The 20734-nt window shown below is 38.5% G+C and overlaps 1 protein-coding gene across 1 annotated transcript; it reads left to right on the top strand.

Annotated features, from left to right (window-relative positions):
• Positions 1-869: 869 nt before the first annotated feature.
• LOC112115983 (zinc finger Ran-binding domain-containing protein 2) lies at positions 870-15608 on the top strand. The gene is made up of 10 exons (XM_024213239.3): positions 870-1057; positions 2356-2408; positions 2520-2628; positions 3951-4033; positions 6197-6273; positions 7444-7581; positions 8747-8919; positions 11968-12054; positions 14743-14907; positions 15449-15608. Exons 1-10 carry the CDS (start codon positions 1002-1004, stop codon positions 15510-15512), a joined length of 1005 nt encoding a protein of 334 aa, XP_024069007.1. The 5' UTR covers positions 870-1001; the 3' UTR covers positions 15513-15608.
• The last annotated feature ends 5126 nt before the right edge of the window (positions 15609-20734 follow it).

Raw genomic sequence — 20734 nt, forward strand, 5'->3', positions numbered from 1 at the left:
CAGTTCATGCTACCTGAGGATCTGGCCCAGACACTTTGGCTCTCGTTACACTACAGAAACTTTCATAAAAATGTCTACTGTTGCCATCACCAGTCCAATTACAGCACTGTTAGCAGTGCTGGGATCCCTGAGCTAGGTGGGCTGTGGCCATGGTTGCTGTATGTATGCATCTCCATATCATGTAGCACTGCTCCCAGCACCGGCCAGCATGTCTGATCTCAGCCCAGCCCCTTTCTCTCCCTCTCCCGAGGGTGACCATACGTCCAGTTTTGGCAGGGACAGTTCCTTTTTTAAGCCTTGTCCTGGCGGTCCTGACTTTTTCCCCCAAAAGGAGGCATTTGTCTGGTTTGCTCTTGCTGACAGTTGGCAAGAGCAAACGGGACAAATGCTCACTTTTGTCAAAAAAGTTGGGTGTGGTGCGGAGCAACGTGTGATGGGCGGGGGGGGGGACGAGCAATCAGAGCCTCCAGCCCCCTCCTGCAGGGGGGAAGGCAGAGATGGGGAGGGGAGGGGAGGCAGCGTGGCAGTGGAGAGGCAATAGCCTCGTGAGGGAGGGGGCACCTCGGAATCCCGTTTTCAATTTGGGAAATATGGTCACCCCCCCCCCGCACCCCGCTCTCTCCTGCTCCCCCCCACACCCCTCCCCTTTCCCCCGCCCCGCCCTCCTCCACACTCTCCCTTTGCTTCCCTCCGCCACTTCTCATTCCAACCCTCAGCCCCGCCCCGCTCCCTCCGATGGGGTCCTCCGGCCCCTAGGGGGAACTCTCCGCGCCACCTCCCGTTCCCGGCCGGGCAGGGTGTCTGTTCCAATGCCTGATTACAATCCGCGCCGCACGGCTGCCCTTCGGCGCGTTGCCTCGGGCAGGGCCGGGCCCTGTGCGCGCCGACACTGTGGTGGCTGATAGCGGGAAACAGGCGCTACGAGGCAGCCCCATCAGACGCAGGACCCCGGTCCTACTGTGCCGTGCCGCGCCGCTTGGCTCTGGACGCGGTGGGCCAAGATGTCGACGAAGAATTTCCGAGTCAGCGACGGGGACTGGATCTGCCCGGACAAGAAGTGAGGGGGGCCCGGGAGCCCCATGGACGGGGGGTGCGGACCGCGGGGCGCCATGGACGGGGAGCGGGGCCCCAGGGCTCCCGGGGGGCGGGGTTCGGGGGAGCTCAAGGTCCTCGAGTTTTCTTCCTACAGGGCACAGGAGGCGCCGTTTGCGGGGCTGTTGCTTCTCCGGGGGCCATAGGCCGCTGGGCAACGGCTGGATGGTGGGGCAGGTCCCTGCCCCTTAGCGCCTTCTCCCGGCGGGGATCTCTGCTGCCTCAGGCTGGTTTAGGGGGGCCCGACATATGAATAACGCCCTTTAGAGCAGCGCCCTTCAACTCAAAGGCCTCCCCGCCCGGGAGGCTCAACTACTCTACTGGCTGCACCCCAGGGTCACTTCGCTCTCGGGGCGGGGACACGATGGCAGCTCTGCACCACACACTGCAAAGAAAGCGAATGGGCCCCGATCCCGCAACGTGTTCTGCGGGGGTGCACCCGGGCCCGTGGGTGCACCTCAGAGCCCGGTCGGTGTCGGTAGGGCTCTGTGGGTGCAGGGGTGTGCCCGAGCAGAAACACTGCAGAATCAGAACCGTAAACTGGAAAATGACATGGCTATAGGAGTACAGGGTACTTAAAATCTGCAATGAAACCCAACAATCCTTCTGTCTTATTTATAAGTCTTCCGTTAGGTTCCAGTATGTTTGAGAAAACATTTAATAAGAAAAGTTAAATATTTACCCAGGGTGCTTTATTAAATACAAAATATTTGCCAACTTTTGCCGGATGTTTACAGTTAATGAAGGGCAGGGCTTTGGAGCTGTGCCCCAGCTCCAGGCAAAAACCTGCCTTTCCACAGCTCCGTAGCTGCTCTGCGCTCCAGCTCCGTGCTCTGCTCCAAAGCCCTGAATGAAGGGCCTAGTGCTATTACTGTGAAGCAGTAGAATCTTGACAAAATAAAATTGCCAGCGGCCTTTGTTTTTTTTTGCTGGTCTGAAATGTGTATTTGTACAACAAAAGGAAAACTAACGGCCCTGTTACAAACAGCTAATTTATTTCCGAGGTTAGAAAACAAAAAGTCACTGTTAAAGTTTCTTTGAATTTCTATAGCAGTTTTATTTTAACTACAAAAATTAAACTACCAACATTAAAATCGTTCAAGCTGGGAAAATGTCATGATTCATTTTGCAAAACAAAGAAAACTTTATAGGATTTTTCATCTTCAAAACATTTTCCAAATATTAATTGCTATCATCTTTATCCTCTCCCCATTTTAAAAAAACTGTTAATTGCCCTTCATAAGAATATATTTCTTTTTTCAGGTGTGGAAATGTTAATTTTGCTAGAAGAACCAGCTGTAACAGATGTGGTCGAGGTGACTATCTTTCCAGTTTAGATTTCCCTTCTCTCATATTCCCCCCAAAAGAATGAAATGTTCAATCTATAAGAAACTTTTTGAAAATTATTTCGTTGAATCTATTTTCAGAAAAAACAACTGAAGCCAAAATGATGAAAGCTGGAGGGACTGAAATAGGGAAGACGCTTGCTGAAAAGAGCCGTGGCCTGTTCAGTGCTAATGATTGGCAATGTAAAACGTATGTTGGTTTTGAAACTTTAATATTATTCCTGCCATAAACATTTTTAATTGACTAAAAGGTCTTGTATCTTGGATATTTAACTCAGTCAGAATCAATGTGGCTTTTAGTGAGTAGGCAAGAGAAATTGGGACCTCCTTTTTTTTTTTAAATACTTTTTAAAATAGGTTTTGTATGTTTTCACATTAGATTAGTTTTCATTTAGTTTTTTTCTGGACAACAAATATTTAATCAATATGACTTTGGACAGACAGGATGGTCTTTTGATTATAGCACAGGATTGGAAGTATGTGTTCCGTTCCTGATCTGAGTGAAAAACTTCCTGTGTGATTGTAGGCAAGTTACTTCACATCACAGGCTACTGTGTGTGTGGATCTTTTAAAAAAAGAGGTGGGGGTGGGAGAATAAAACTTACTTCATAGTGACTTTGTGAAGTTTCAAAAGGTGCGAAAGAAGGGCAGAGTACAGCGAAATTATGTTTTTCCACAAACTCCACATGTGAATACTTGTATTGTTTGAAACTTTTATGGAAACAGATTTTTTTTTGATACCCTGATTTTACGAAGAGCTTCGTATCTCCTGAGACCCTCTTTTTTTGATTTATGAATTCAGTCTTTGTTAATCTACATAAAATTTCCAGTCTCTGAAACCTGTACTTATTAGAATATTTTTCCATCTCTAGAAAATGCTAATAGAATTCTAGTTGACGTTTATGTCAAATTTCAACTTTACAACTTGCACTTGCCCCTGTGTTCCTACAGATTGCATCCATGCGCTCCTATTTTTCACCCTCTAATTCTTGTCCTTTTCCCACTATTTTCCAATCTTCCTCTGTTTTCTTCCATCTCTACTGCCTTTTTTAAATAAGCCAAGCACCTTTCCCCAATATATATAGAACCCTTGAAAAAAAGTGACAGGTAAAAATGACTTTTGTACAGTTATGATGTGAAAGTTCCTTTTATGCCCAAATATATGCCATTTTATTACTATAATATGATATAGATATGTGCATATATATGCATTTTAAGCTTGATCATAGCTGTGCCTCTCTTGGGGCTGACGACTTGACTCATGCATGTGATCCTTATGCTGGCAAAATTCCTATAGACTTTTCTGGGAGTTGTGTGTACATAAGTACTGCAAGAGTGGGGCCTGATGATGTTACAATTACCTATTTGTTTAGTAGTGAATTTAAACCACAGCTAATCAATATCAATTGATTTCATTCTTTTCTGGAGCATGTTGCCTAATTCCCAAGCTCTTTAACTTGAAATAAAATGTTGCATCTTTACACTTACTTTCTTTTCCCTCCCCCACTAAAGTTGTGGCAATGTGAACTGGGCCAGGAGATCAGAGTGTAATATGTGTAATACTCCAAAGTATGCAAAACTGGAGGAAAGGACAGGTAAGATAAATTTGCTTTTTTAAATACTCAGTTCTCTTCATAAACTTTAGAAATCATAACATAACTTAAATCAAGTGGTCATTTTTAATAGGCATATAGCAATGCTACCTAGTCTTCCTCTTGCATATCCCATCCTTGTAAGTCTATATACGTGCTAAATATTACTAGTATGTAAAGTACAAGTGTGATAGTGGTTCACCTCAGGAAATCCTCTAAGGTCATTCAGTTTAAACCACTTTCTCAGTTTTCATGAAGATACAGTATTAAAACAAATTCTTAAATAAATTTCCAACAGATTATGTTTAAGCTCAGAAGATGTTAATTTTGAATTTCTGATATGTAGCCATAGAGTCCATCTACACTAGACTTATAAGTCAGTAGTAGGTTACAATCATGTTTCGGATATAATAAAGTCCCATCTGCATTACAAAATGGAACCATATTATAAGTAGGTCAGGGTTGCAACCATGTTGTAACTGGAACTGATTGGGTTGTAATTGTGTAGACAAGCCCAATAAGTGTTACATGGTCAGGGAATTAATCTGTTTTAGTATTCTGTCACTTCTAAAATTAGAAGCATAGAATTTAATTTATTCCTCATAGAGAAAAGTACAAAATACAGTTTTCTATTTCTTCCACAATTCTATTTATTCTATTTATTCCTAAAAATAAACTAACAGTCATGTTGACCAGTCGTATATATTGAAAGTACATGTAGCACAATGCATTTTTATTACTTACAAATAACTATAAATTATAGCTGAAATTAAAGTTGAAAATTAAAATAAGTAGTTCTGAGCTCCCAGCAGATATTCAGAAATGGTGAAATATGTTGGGGACTCTAAACAGTTGAACAAAATACATGTTGGGTTTGTGTGTTGAGAATTTTTTAAATGTGTTGCTACCTTATAGAAAACATTCACTGTAGAAGCCATTCTGATCAGGTTTGGGAAGAGAAGGATGGCTCACTAATGTCTTTTTTACTAAGGATACTTGAATGAAAGGATCTCTGTTTTAAAAGTTCATTTTTTTGTGTGTGCTAATTATTCCCCCTTTGTAGTCGTCATTCTCTTTTTTGCGGGGCTATATTTGGCGGCATTAGTGATATTTGTTGTGTCAAAATATCTGCTATGACTTCAAATGGCAAGAACAGTTATTTTGGAAATGGCACGAGCAATGAAGAATGAGGAGTTTAATGGAAGTTCAAGTTTGTTATGATAGTTGGGTATATACCATTGAAGGGGCAATTTTAATGTGTTTACTAGCAATCATTTCAAATGGAATGTGATAAATAACCTTAAGGCTTCACTTTATAAAATATTTCCTGTATGCAACAAAAAGCAGTAACAAAATTGTGCTTGAAGCAGAAATGTGCTTGTAGCAGAAATTGTGCTTGAAGCAGAAATGTCAACTCAGTCATATTCCCTTTTCCTCTGCTTTCCTTCTGAAATCACCCTATAAATGTAGGGTTAAACAAAACGTGCAAAAAAATGTTTTTTGGGGAACTAGATTATCTCCCATGCCAAATTTGCCTGGCAAATCTATAGAGTGTCAGGGAGTCTGTTTCAGCTTCTTGATTCTCAGGCCCACTCTTGATCGTATTCAACTTAAAACTGCTAGCAAGGAGTATTAAATTCCACTTCTGTGTTATGGGCTATAATGGACCCTACATCATGGAAGTATGGCAGTGGTGGAACAGAGCCCTCTCTGCCCTGACATGCCCTGTGGGTCAGAAGGAGAGGCAGGGTCTGGCTGCAGCTCAGATGCTTCAGCAGGGTGTTCTCCTACACAAGAGGGATTTTCTGCTGGACATTTACAGCCTGATTATGTCTCCTTTGTGACACTTGGCCCTTAATTAGCTAAACAGTCGCAGTGGGATGTATTTCTTTAATTTAGCAAAGGTTACCTCAGTTTCTCAATTAGATATGTAAAAACTATTTTTGATACACTTGTGTGAGAACAGTTTAATGTCTACTTCCCTTCAGATTGCATAACATTCCTAGTATAGGTTTCATGATAGCTTATACATCTAGAAACATCTTCTATTGGATTTTAATCAGATGTAGCATAATAAAAGCATTTACCAAAGACTTTGTATTTGGTGTAATTGAATTTACACAATATAAGAGGTTATCTCGTACATTCTTATTTTACAATTTGCAGGATATGGAGGAGGTTTTAATGAAAGAGAGAATGTTGAGTATATAGAACGTGAAGAATCAGATGGGGAGTATGATGAGGTAAGATTATGTATAATTATTACATTGGAGGAACATAAGTTAAAGTGAAGAGATTTGTGTTAAGAGCACATATCTGGCAGGGACGCCTGGCTTGAGAAACTAACTCAGGGTATATCTACGCTGCAAGCACTACAATGGACACAGCTGCAGTTATGCCATTGTAGTATAGACACTTCCTGCAGCGATGGAAGGGGGTTTTCTGTTGCTGTAGTAAATCCACCCCCTCGAGATGCTAGGATCCACAGAAGAATTGTTCCATTGACCTAGCTGCTATCAATAGTGGGGTTCAAGCTTTGACCTTGCTGCAACTACCTTAGGTTGATCTAACTACATCCCTCTGTGCATCAAATTTTTCACAGCCTGAGTGATGTAGCTACGTTGACCTAAGTTTTAGGTGTAGACCAAGCCTCAGCCACCCAGGCTCAGGGTGAGGGAAGCTAGCTGTATAAATCTTTTGAATTACGGCTTTTGCCAATTCATATGTGAAGCAGAATTGGTGTTGAATCTGGAAAGTTGTGGGGGTAAACTTCTAAAAACCAGTTAAAATTTAAATTGGTGGGAGTTAACTGTGGTTTATGTTTCATTAGTTTAACTGCTTACAAGATCTGCTTTAGATTTCCTATGCTATTTTCTTTAGGGTGCTCATACTGCTTCCCAAATATACTGAAGTCTTTATAAAGCAGTCTTGTAAAGCACATACTGTTTGATTGCATCCACATTTTTGATGAATTTATCAGAATATAGACATTGTGATATGTCTTTCATTTTAGATCTACAGTAGGTTTTTGCTGAGTACTTTTTGGTCATTCAACTAAGATTTCATGGTAGAAATTTGCCTTTTCTGTCTCCACACATAGCAATATATTTTTTTATTTGTAATTAAAGCCAGGCTTTGGAACTGTGTTCCGGCTCCAGGCAAAAACCTGCAGCTCCACTGCTCCGGAGCTGCTCCGCGCTCCAGCTCCGGGCTCCACTCCAAAGCCCTGAATTAAAGTTGTTTTTACTATTTTTCACTTTTTCCCACGAGTCTTACAAAAGTCTTAGTTCATTATAGTCTTTTCATGTTAGCTAGTAGGCGGCTGCTTGTTTAATATACTGTAATTAGTATTACTTGTGTTGGAGTGGGCGGAAACAAAGCATGTGTCACTCACATTATTTATTTGCAATTAGTTTGGTCGCAAAAAGAAAAAATACAGAGGGAAGCCAGTTGGGCCTGCATCTATCCTGAAGGAAGTAGAAGATAAGGAATCTGAAGGGGAAGAAGAGGAGGATGAGGATGAAGATCTTTCCAAGTATAAATTGGATGAGGTAAAATAATTCTTGTTCTTTGTTACTGCTGACGTACTATGTTCTTACTAAGTGAGATTGGCCTTAATTCTTAGCTGCTTGTAAATCGGTATTGTTATACAATACATAAGTTATAAGTAAGAATGATACACTCTCCTAACCTCTGTATGCGTATTGGAGTGGGATATGTGTGTATTGGAAGAATGCATGAGCTAAGGAGAGTTTGTCAGCCTGAACTCGGTATTTGTTGCTTTGAATGACTGCGGTCAGAATCTTATCACTTAAACTTACATTTATATTTTAACGTTGGGAACAGAATTAATCATTGTAAGAAATATATGTTTATATAGGCTGTCTTAATAGGTAGATCCAGTAGATTATGGTGAAAATGCACACTAACATCTTTTTGAATTACCTACTGCTGCACTATTTTTGATGTTTTCAAAATATCTAAAATAAATGTCAACATGGACTAGACATGTTCCAGATGTCTTCTGTTAAATGATGCTGGCTTTATTTTTAGCTATAAAATTGAAATAAATATCTTCCTGATCTGCAGTTTTGTTTTTAATACATAGTGATTGTTAAATATTAGTTGTTCCTTTTGGGCCATGATCATGAAAAGACTTGTGCACATGTTTACTTTTACACATTGACCAACAAAATCAGTGGGACTTCTCAGAGTGTAAAGTTAAGTATGTGAGGAATTTGCAGAATTGGACCTAAGTTTGGTAATGGGATAGACTTCCTCTGAGCCTGAGTCTTCTGCCAGACATCTGCCCAAAATAAAGCTGTGTCTCATTTTTTTAAGACAGTCACTGAACTGTAATACAAATGCTGGCATTATAATTCACTACCTAACTTTTTAATTATTTAGTCATTCTGCAGGTTTTTGAGGATCACTTTTTTCAGTCCTATTTTATTGCTGTTTCTGAAATTATTTTTATGTAGCTATTTGATTTTTAACAAGCTGCACTCAATGCTTGAGATTTTTTTGTTATCTTAACAAAAGAGAACTAAAAAAACGGATTTGTAAAGATTGGCATAAGCTCCAAATAAAGTACAGAACAAGAGCAAGTAAAAACTACTACTCCAAATGAAAACAGTCTAAAATGTAATCCTGCTTTCTGCATATTTTCTTCATATTTAAGTCTCCACACCTAACTAACAGTCTACATTTTTTCAGGATGAGGATGAAGATGAGGCTGATCTCTCAAAGTATAATCTTGATGCCAGTGAGGAAGAAGATGCTAATAAGAAAAAGAAAACCAACAGGCGCAGTCGCTCTAAATCTCGATCTTCCCACTCACAATCTTCATCGCGCTCATCCTCCCACTCAAGCTCAAGGTCTAGGTCAAGGTAAACGGGTACAGGTCAAGGGTAACGCCAGGCAAAATGTCAGTATCTAACTTCTTTATTTACATCTTTTTTTCTTGATTGACTTTTATAGTTTCAGTTAATAATGTGACAGTTTTACATATTCAGTTTACACAGGTAGATTACATTTTTATAGTGGCCTTTTGTAGCGCCACAGTTTTAAAAGTGAGGGCTTCTTTTAGTTTGTCACTTTGCTTTCAGTGAGTTAATGTTTCAGCTGTATCTGTAACCAATGTGTCTTATAAAAACAGGAAAGCTAGCATGTTTTCAAAACTAATTGTAGTCCTTTTGGCTTGCTGTTGAGTAGTCGCATTTAATGTTAGATGCTTTTTTGGAAGTACTGAGGATTGTTGGGAGAAAAGAAGATAAACTGGGAGGCGGGAATAGTAAAGTAGGAGGTAATGCAATCAGAGCAGATAAAGTAGAAGGTCACTATTGGAAAATGCCTTGAAGGTGAAGATGATAAACTTGAGTTTCATGTGGTAGAAAAGGGGAAGTCAATGGAGGGATTAAGATGATTATGATGTGGTTAGAGCATCAGGCAAGGAAGATGATCTTAACTGAGTTAAAGAGTTTGCAGGGTCTACATGGGTCTCAGTGAGGCCAGATAAAAACTCTAATTTGCACATTTAACGAGAACACAGAAAAGCTTATTCTCAAATCAGTAGTGAACCAACCATTTAATAAACACATCATTTTATTAGTTGGTTTAAAAAAAAAATTCTCTATTTCTTAAGCTCCTTAATACTAACAAATGTGTAAGATTAACACATAGATATCTAACTAGTAGTAGTATAGCTAAGAATTAGTTATTGTAGGAGGAAGCTTATAATTTGACCATAATAAATTGCTGAAGTTGAAACTTGGTGAATAGCCTCTTGATTTAGGAGAATTTGCACCTGCAGAAAAATCCATTAGGATGGTCTCAAGTTCTTGGAGTAAAAAAAAAAAAAAAAATTTTTTTTTTACACTTAAACTGCTTCTCTCTTTAAAATATCAGCTATTTTGCCAGACTTTAAGGTAAGTGAGGCACACTTTGCTTTTGTCTCTGAAGTGGCCAGGATTTCAAATATGTGAAAATTAGCTTTCCTTTTTCATTTTTGTTAGAATGTGTATATTAAATGTTTTACTTGGCCTACATGACAGCACATTGCCCCTGCACCTTCCATTCAAAACTCATTTGCTAAGTGCACCATCCTTGCCTGACTTTTTTGAACCCTCTACTGAATTCCCCTTTTCCACTTCATAAAGTTTCTTCTATACAGAATGCCCTCCATGAACAGATCCATAGATCACTATCCTTTCCTTGAAATGCCTCCATAGGTTAGAGTGCCTACAAGAAGCTAACCAAATATTATTGGCAGAGCTGATTGGCACTTGCCAATTTGTTTATCAAAAACCACATTTTGATAGTACACCTGTACCCCGATATAACGCTGTCCTCGGGAACCAAAAAATCTTACCACGTTATAGGTGAAACTGCGTTATATTGAACTTGCTTTGATCTGTTGAAGCGCGAAGCCCCCCCCCCCCCCCCCCCCCCCACGAGCGTTATACCCAAATTCGTGTTATATCAGGTCGCGTTATATCGGGGTAGAGGTGTACGTTTCATCTCTTTTCTTCCACCCTTCATCTTAGAGTCTGAGTTCTGTGAGGCAGGGACTGTGTCATCCTGTGTGAACTGCACCCACTGCATGGGAGCTACTGGAATGCAAATAAGATTCTGTCATATTTTTAAAAAAATAATACAAACTACAGTCAGCTCAGATGAAGGGTCAAACATAAATTCACAACCCTCAAAGTTGATGAAAAGTAGTTTAATTTATTTTGTGTTTCCTGGGATTTCCCAGTTTTGGGTGGAATCTTCTCATGGATACTTCAATACATATTCACAACATTGGGCTGAGTCTTCATTTAATTAAACATAAATGTGTGTTCAAAGGGTTTTGAGTTCTCCTTGAAGTTTTTGTTTTTTAGAAACCTAAATCTTATCTTGCTAAAAATAAAAGTGCAGGCTATTCTTGTTCTGCATAATATGATGAAATAGAGACATTGGTAACAATATTTATTGGGAGTTACGGAATTAATTTACCAAATAGTGCCAGAAAAGGTTATTAAAATTTGATTTGCCATGTCTTCTCTTCAAAATAATTACAATTATACCAGACTTGTAGTACTGTACTCTTGCAGCTTGCATTTTAAGGAGACACCATCAATTTGAAAATTGCATTAGTTTAAAAACATTGTAAAGTTACAAGTAATGCCTGAGGTTTCCGTAAATTAGCAAAAAAATTTACTCTTGTGTGTGCATTGTGCCTTTTATACAGAGGAAACAATGAGACTGATTATAGGCAGTTTCACACTTGCTGAAAAGAGCCTTGTAAATATCAACAAGTGAATAACAAATCTTGACACTTTTTAAATACATTGTTTAAGAAATGTTCATGATAGTGTATTTGGAGTACTATATCAGATACTAGGACTCCTAATTTAATACACTTCTAAAAATCCAAGCTGATGGTGTCCCATTAAGGTGCAAATTACAAGATTTGGGTTGGATTCATGAAATAGTTAAAGGGTAAGCAATTATTTTATTAACTTTACCAAATAACTGCTACCCTATTTTGTCTGCTTTCACAATTTAACTAATAGTTCTAATGACAACTTTAAATATCTTAATAGGAAGCCATTAATAAAAACCTTAACTTATATATTGGAAATTCTTACTAGAATTATCTATCAACAGTTGAAAGTAAATAAATAACTCCAATGTACAATCTGGCAAAATTTTAAAGACCAAATAGTCTTTCATGAATCTGGGCCCAAGTACTTTAATAAATAGCTGCATCTGCATATTGTTAAAAACAAATTATGGAAGAAAATGAATATTAATTTTTGAAAAGTTCCAAATATTAAGAACTAGTATTTCAGATGCTCGTATGCATGATCAAAATTCTAGATGTAATTTTACAATAATCATGTCTCATAAAGCTGTTTAAGTATTGGAAAAAATCCTCCATGTTGTTTCAGGTCCCATTCAAGAAGCTCTTCCAGTTCCAGATCAAGATCTCGTTCCACTTCCAGAGAACATTCTAGATCTCGTGGGTCGAAATCAAGGTGAATGAGGTAGCTTTCTCTCTGCTTTGCAGAGAGAAATTAAAAGGGTAGCAGAACTGATTGCTTGTTTGTTTCTCTAAAAAACTATTTTGACTTAACTCATTTTCAGCATGGAAGTCAGTTGTTCCCAGGTCCAGTGTTCCAAGGAGTTACCACTATTAAATGAAATAATTATTCTTGAAAATGCAAGTTTGTTTTTTTTATGAGACTATTTTTAAAAGTCTGGTCTAAAGCTAGGCAAGTGGATAACCCTATGTCTGCAATATGTCAAAGCAAGAGAATCTGAATGCATATTTTTGCTTAAAATAATTCTTGGAACTTTATTTACTGTTTCCTCTGGCAATTAAGTGTGAAATATTAGAAGATGTGCTATACTCTTATTTTGTATATATTGGTAATGTATGTGATCCCCCATTAGACAAAACTGTTGAAACTTTATTGTAAACGTGGGGGAAATATGTGAAATCAGTGGGTTACTTACATGAGTAATTGATCAGTGAAGTCTGAGATTACTCACATGTGGTCAAGGCAAGCAAGACTTGGTCCAGATTTTCTGGATATACTCATTAAAGATGATTTAGCTGGTCTTTTTGTATAGCAATTGTTGAACTGTGCATGGCAGCCAAAGCTAGCAAGTAGTCCTTGTGATGAGTTCACTGAGGCTTCCTGTTGACAGAAGTTTTTGCAGTAGAATGCAAATCCACCTCTTTTTTCCATTCCTGGAGAGGGCCCCTATGGTGTGAAACCAGTGGGGCAGGGCATCTAAAATTAGTTTTGCATCCCTTGTGTAGCACAAACCTCTTGAGTATCCTCATTTAAGGGGTGGAATATAAGCAGGGATTCCATTATCTCCTAAAGAGAAAACCGTTGAATGCTCCATGCAGCCTCTGTGGGTATCTTACAGCAGCATGTGAACTCCCCTCCCCACCTCTCTGACCACAGTATAAATAGTGTAGATAGTGAACGCTTGGAAAAATAAAGATACACCTGACACTCATAGTATATACTCTACACAGCTCTCTACACACCAAAGCATTGCCTCCCCATCTACGCTGTTGTTTTTAGCAGTGTAGTGTGGGGAAAGGCTCTGCTGCTGGAGCTTTCCTCCCCTGCTGGGGAAGACTCCATCAGTGGACAGAGAGGCTCCAGCAACTCCCTGTAGTAGGGGAAAGGCTCCAGCAGCAGGGAGCTGCTGGACCCTTGCCCCACCACAGTGAAAGACTTTGGGAGGAGGGAAAGGCTCTGGCAGGGGGAAGGCAGTGGGGAAAGGTTCCCACTGCCTTCTCCATGCCAGAGCCTTTCACTGCCCCATGTAGCTACATTCTGCAGTGTGGACGCATCCTGCTTTTCACTGTGGCATGGAGCTACACTTACCCTACATGCTGCAGCCAGTGGTGTGCAGTGTGGATGTATCTTATGAAACAGTTCTTTAGCTGCTCTGAGGGAAGGATTACTCCCTCATTCCACCCTCCATTTGCCCAATGTCCATATTGGCTATATTTGTCCTGGGCATTAGTCTGAATTTTAGCCTAGTGAGAATTGCAACTGGTATAAAGTTAAGTAATAAAAGACAAAGCAAATTATTATTTGACATCCCATTGATACTGAAGCAACAAGTTCAGAACAAGTTATTTTTAGGGTACAAAATTGGTTTAAAAACGGGATTTCAGACCTCCCTGTCTATTAAATTACTTAACATTTGTGAGTACTTTATTTACAATGAAGATTGTGAAACATTTCTGCAGGTTTGATATCTGAAAAAGTACTGTCACCAAATCCTCTTTGTCTGGTGGATTTAACATTGGGCTTGGAAATAGAATTTAGGACCTCCTGACTTCATCATCTTTTCAAATCCACAAATACGATTTTTTTTCATGAGAAAGTAGCTGATTTTTGTAAACATAAATGACGAAATGCCATGCAAGATATTTTGCTAACATTTTTAGTTTATTAAAATTGCTTCAGTTTAGCAGAAATCTTGCAAACTCAAATAGGCGAATTTGGGTGGGGGGAATGGCCATTTTTGAGATTTCTTCCAATTTTAGTAATTTTTTTTATAGGTTCATAGATTCTAGGACTGGAAGGGACCTCGAGAGGTCATCGAGTCCAGTTCCCTGCCCGCATGGCAGGACCAAATACTGTCTAGACCATCCCTGATAGACATTTATCTAACCTACTCTTAAATATCTCCAAAGATGGAGATGGAGATTTAGGCAGTTTATTTTTGAAGTAACCTTGGTTTAATGATCCACAATGGAATATGAGCGAAACATGATTTTAAATAGCTTATGTTAAATCTGTAGTTCTCCTACCTCTCACTTTATGGACTGTACTACTTAGCACGAGTATAGTCATCTTGTAGGCTGTCTCTCATCCCAATCTCCTGCAATATGTTTAACAAAAAAGCTTAATTCTGGAGAACACTGGGAACAAGCTCCCAAACCACTGGTCCACAATACCATATTTCAAAAGCATTACTTTAAAAATAAGTATTTTTATTGTTAAGGTAGAAGTTCTTATTGACTGTTAACTAAGAAGTAAGTATTAAAATATCCACAAATACATTTTGTAACATGTTGTGGCAAATCTTGTATTGAATGTTCTTTGATCTGAACTCTGTAGTAGACTTTTGCTGTCTTCTTTGTATTATGCACAAATTAAATCAAATTTATTTCTTAATCAATAAAGATCCAGCTCCAGGTCCCACAGGGGGTCTTCAACCCCAAGAAAAAGATCTTACTCAAGCTCTCGTTCATCATCTTCCCCTGAGAGAGGCAAGAAGCGGAGTCGCTCTAGATCTTCTTCGCCCGGTGATCGCAAAAAAAGACGATCGAGATCACGGTCACCCGAAAGGTTTGGGTTTATGTAGAATAAGAATGGGTGCATTTAAAATGTGTGTAATACACTTTGTGAAGAAATGAAATGAACTGGGAAAGGATTGAATTTTATCAGTTATTCATTTTGGTATTTAAAAATAGGTTTTCTGCCCTCCCTCTCCCAATTACCATGCTGCTTTTTAAAACATAAATGTTTTAAAACATCAAAAAAAATCTTTCTTTGCAAAATCTCCTGTTAGGAGCATGTTCCATAGAAAAAGACCTAGATAACCATTGTTTCAGTGTTTGAAGGGTCTACTGTACTCCATTGCTAGATTAACTTTCATAAATGAATACCGTGACATCAAGGAATTGTAAATTTAATATGAAGTGTGGTAAATTTAATACTAAAAAGTGTAATACGTTAGTGAGCCTAAACAAAAGGTTTCAGATTATTTACATGTTCAGTTTATATACTAGCCCATCAAATAAATTAGTCTTCTAACTATTGTGGGTGTGTGTGATAAAATTAATTTGAACTTATTTCTTTGCATGCTTTCTCTGTTTGTATCTTACAGACGCCGCAGGTCGTCATCTGGATCTTCCCATTCTGGTTCCCGTACAAGTTCTAAAAAGAAATAATGTATTAAAGTTCACATTTAAAAAAAAAAAAAATCCAGTCCAGTGCATGAGGCATATTTTTAAGAAGTTGGTGTCTTATTTGGTCAGAAGTGCTAAATCTGCTAGTAGAAGTGCATGTTTGTCCTTGCTTTCTGGGAAACTGCAGCTTTATTCATTCATTAAACAAAAAGTAAGGTAGCATTTTAAGCCATAAATTTCCCAGAGTAGGTGTGTACTTTTCATTATTCCATTTATCTCCTCAGATGTTGCATATTTGTATTGTTAAACAATGTATAATTGGGCCCACATGGTAGTACTACCACATGGTTGGTTTGTTTTTTAATTTTTAGGGCTCCAACCTACTACATTATTTACCATTCCCTGAGCTGTGAATGAAGACAGGTTGATCTGTGTAGTCCCACCCTCCAAAAGCAAGCTGCCTGCACATAACAGCTCCTGAGCTTCTTTGATGCACTTTTGCTAGGACCATAGGAAATTACTACAATTCTAAGGCTAAAGTATCCCATATGGGGAGGTTTTAGGCCAGGCTTCCAATTTTTCTCTATTTAAACAAAAGTTGTGATGAGTGGCAGTTTTCTCACATTTAGTACAGACGTCCGATTCCCGCACCCAGTACGAGGTTCTGTAATGGGTGAGTGAGACTTCCCTTCTCCCAGCTTGAAGGCTTTTTGGATCATTAAGCACTCTTCTCCATAGCTGAGGTCTATCTCAAAGCTGTAAGTCTCTATGGAGATTTAGCCTATTTGATCCTGTCTCAGCCAAGGAAAAGCTTGTTTTCTGCAGTAGGTTGCTGGGTGCAATTTAATTTCCATGTGTATGAAGTCTGTGATCCTCTCTTAGAAAGGGGACAGTCTTGTATGGACTTATAATGCTAAAATCAACATTATGTAGCTACTTTTGAAGTGATGGGGGACTTTATGAAACTAGTTTCTTTGGAGTTACAGTACAGGGTTGAAGCCTCTGCAAGCCACCAGTCAAAGATTAATGTGGGCTGGAGAGAGCTATTTTTTTCCACAGTAAATTTTACTTGTGGTAGATAAACTGCATAAGAAGTTCTCCTGAAATACAGATAAATCTGTGCTTCTAAATAAATGTGATCAAAGATCATCACTGTCCCCCTAAACTTTATAAAATTTATGGCTTAAAATGCTTTATGAAATTTGTTTTACTAGCAATATCACATTAAAGCCTGGTCATTCTTGAGCTCCGTTTGGTTAAGAAAGGTTTGTGTTAACAGTTATCTTCAGTGGCATCACAAGGTAAGTATGTTAAGGGAAAATAATGTTTTTTAAAACAAAAAAGCAATATATCTGTAATTATTTGAGTAGTAAAACTTTCAACATCTTTGATAGTTGCTTTTGTAAAATGAACTTCACAAGACAAACGGAGCAAAATTACATTCTGCTTTTCTTTTTTTTAAAAATGACTTTTTAAGTTCCTTTTGGACTGATTTGACAGAGCAAAATGTTTTTGTTGTAGAAATATTTTGATAATCTTTTTGCAGAAAAAATTGCCCTGCAACAACTTCTTTATCGCTTTCCTTTATATCTGATTTCCTTGCTAAATGTAGTTTAGATTGCACAAGAACAGTTAGTCTCTTTTAACTGTGCCTCTGACTTCAGGAAAGTCTACCTACTAAATTGTAAAAATCAGATCTATTAGAAGATATGTTACCTTTTGGTTTATTCTTGTGCTTTGTATTAAAATTGTTGCTGTACTTAGATAAAAGTTTTTAAATTTAGCAAATGGTAGGCTACAGACAACTCTGAGGAAAATTATGGTTTCATTTGGCTTAGATAAAATGTACTAGGTCATTTAATGAAGAAATGATTCTGCAGACAAATGTAAATAAAGCCTGTGAGTCAATTATACAATGAGTGTTTCTGTTTAGACATGTAGAACAAATCTTTCTGTCTGTTGGCTCTCTTTAAACTTTCCGCAATGCTAAGCCTTTTTATTCTGTTTAAAATATCTGTGATGTAGGAAGAACTAGCAACTTAAAGGCAAAAGCAGTTAATCCAATCCCAGCATGTCTCGTAAAATACAAGCAATATCCATTCTTATTGAATAACTGAATCAAAAAAACCATTGGGCAGTAGATCAGAATCAGGCCCACTTTGTGTAAAACATAGATTAATTTTAGGGCTTGTTTCAGGAAAAAGAAATCAACTTCCGTAGCCTAATATTGTAATTTGACTACAGTAAAATATTGTCCCATGGCCTTCTGGTTGGCCTTGCACACTTCCTAAGTAAAGACCTTTATATTTGGATTACAAATACTAGCTATAGAGTAAATGTTGGAATTTCTACAGACCTCTTTTAAACCTGGAAATATTAGCCCAGATGAAGGGAAACTGCTCTGGTTAAGAATAAAAGAAATGTCTTCATGGAAATACATGGTACTGTCTTTCAAAAACATGAAGTAAAACTGAATAAAAACAGACCAGTCTAGTTTCATTATCCAAACTGAGTGAAAATGGAAAATGCAAACCATGAATGTAAAAGATGAGGAGTAACTGATCTTTTTTTTTTAAAGATCAGCTGAATTGCCTTTTAAATAAATAGTTGGGAGAGAAGAGGATGGGTTGAAATCCTAAATCATTAACAGAATGCATATGTAGCCTTCAAATTGCAAAGTAGTACATTTTAAAAGTAAACAGATTTACTTGCCCCACACCTAAATTCAGTGATTTGTTTCTTCTGCAAGAGGTGAGGGTGACAAAAGATCAAGGAATTGCTTATGTTAGGTATGTCTTTATCTTTCAGGAAAAATATAATAACTTAAGTCATTCAACTTAAATAATTAGCATTGCACTAACTTGGAGCAGGCAGGATTAGCATTAGTGTGTCTAATAATTTGGGACACGTTTCCATCCCTGCACTGTGTGTGAAACTTACACCAAATAAACATGATTTTTTACATTTTGAGGTAAATAGCCAGGCTATTACAGACATGTCCTCTGTGGATCAGGCACAGAAGATGCCATGTAATATACACGGACCACGGGGTTATACTTATGCATGTTTGTCAAGGGAGGAATATTGAAATGTGTAATCATAATATATGCAAAACTACTGAAAAGGTTTTTTATTTCATTTTTAAATCCATATTGCACCTAATGCTGTGGGGAAATTTTACCATGTAAAGGGAAAGCGCTGAATGCAAACTTATGAAATGGTACGTGTTACATTTTGTAAAACACTTCAATTTCCTGTTGATCTAGGAAGTGGTGTGTCTTCTCATAGTCCGACTGTCATTCCTCTCCCCTTTCCTACAGAATGAATAGACCTATATCCTGCCACACAATATGATTGATTGAAGAGCTCAGTTGCCATCCCCACAGCAAAAGTTCAGTCTGTGCCTCATCGGCAGTTACAGACTAGTCCATCTGTTTGGTATGTGGCTCAGTTAGCCCTCTTGGGCCTGCCTATCATCCACTTCAGTGTCAACAGTGGATAATACAATACATCAGCGTCTCTACCATTTGTCACAATCTGGATCTCCTACTTCTCTCCTAGAGATTTTAAAATATCAATCTGTCAGAATCTGAGTTTCTGGTTTTAAAAGAAAGCAACAGAGGGAGGGAGGTTGAAAGCAGGACACTTTGTAAAACTTACACAAAAAAAAACATTTTCATAAAATTGGTCTGCAGTGCTCTGCCACTTACGAGCTTTAGAATCCCTGAAATTAATTGTTTGTATTGATTATCTTTTTACTGTCGGTGATAGCATTGTAAAAAAAAAAGAACTTTAATGTCTTTGGTACACTTTTTGAACTATTTTGGAGAACTTGTGATATCACTGAGGCCGAGCAAGTGCAACCTGATTGAGGAACGAATTGGCTTTTACCTGGATTATTTTCAACTATTAGGTATTAAAAACCATTTAACTCAAATGCCTTCTAAACAATGAGAACACGATTCAACATCTCTGCCCCTTCATTTAAGAGACAAGGGAGCTTCAAATCCTCATTTCTAGTTCCTCCATCAGAAACCTCCAGCAAAATAAGAAAAAAAACAATACTTGAGACTCTTGATAATGTACAAAATGAAGAATTAAAATAAAAATAAAACCACATTTACAAGATACAAGCCCATCCCTCCCTCCCCTTTAGATTACCTTAAACAATGGCCGACAGAGAATTCTTGTAGCTTCCTAACTGAATTTGGGCAAAAATCCTAGCTTGGTATAATTTTCTAAAGATTTTTCTAAGCCCTGCCTAGCAGTCCCTTAACACATGCAATTTGTAATCATTCTCTCGTTTTGGGTCTTCAGAATTAGTGCAGGGCCTTATTCTTGAGAACAAAAGAGTGGACTCAACATTGCTCTTCTAGCAGCAGTGTGCTAGTGCTTGAGAAAGCAGACAGAATGTTCTCTGATATATTTTTAACAATGTATATATGTTAATTTGGTTGTGAAACACCCATTAATGTTAACATGAAATGTGAGGCCCGACCCAGGCATCTCTAATGTCTTGTTGCTGAACTGAAGAGGACAGGTTGTGATATCACCCTGTAATTTGGATGCATTCACCCATCCCCTACTTTCTAGTTTTTTGGGTTTTTTTGTAATGTTCCATTTATTTATTTATGTATTGGACACTGCTACATCAGGGGTGCTAGGATTAGCCAATGGAAAGTAACTGAGAAAGTAGCTGGTGTGGGGTGAGGGAGATTGCAGGCATATTAGAGGAGATCTGACATAAGTGTAGCAGTCTGGGAGAAGAGAGCCTTGCAACTGATGGTGGCAGCAGAGTATCTCAGGAACTGGCAATGGGGCACAGATCTTTGTGCCTGTCAATAACAGTATGAATCTAACCTAGGTCAGGAGAAAGTGGAAGTAATTGACATCTGATGGTTGGTTGGTTGACCTATGAGAGATGAGTTAGATGTCAGGGTTCAATTGCTAAGGGGTAAGCATCCCCATCTGAAAACTACCATGTTAGTAACCAGGCTTGCTGGTGGTCTTAATACAATGGCAAGGGACTAAATGGGCAAGGAAGCTAAATACAACCCTTGGAGCATAGAGAAATTTACACAGAGGGCTGCAGTCTCTGTGATGCTGGTCTCCACCTTTTTTGTGAGTCTTAAAGTCATCCAAGAAAAAAACAAGACCAAGGCAATTTCTACCTACTGCATTATGTAATTAATCACATGTGCCAGGGTTCAGTAAATACAGCAATCTTGCTCACATTCTCACGACTAGAACTGTTGAGTCAAATC

This window comes from Terrapene carolina, unplaced genomic scaffold, assembly GCF_002925995.2.
Source record: "Terrapene carolina triunguis isolate 2854851 unplaced genomic scaffold, T_m_triunguis-2.0 Scaffold210, whole genome shotgun sequence".
Classification (NCBI taxonomy): domain Eukaryota; kingdom Metazoa; phylum Chordata; order Testudines; family Emydidae; genus Terrapene; species Terrapene triunguis.

Excerpts from the sequence above, each read along its gene's own strand:
- LOC112115983 (XM_024213239.3), top strand. The coding sequence starts at position 1,002 with ATGTCGACGAAGAATTTCCGAGTCAGCGACGGGGACTGGATCTGCCCG. Across the intron at positions 1,058-2,355 it reads TGGATCTGCCCGGACAAGAA|GTGTGGAAATGTTAATTTTG; the intron begins GTGAGGGGGGCC and ends TTCTTTTTTCAG. Across the intron at positions 4,034-6,196 it reads AAAACTGGAGGAAAGGACAG|GATATGGAGGAGGTTTTAAT; the intron begins GTAAGATAAATT and ends TACAATTTGCAG.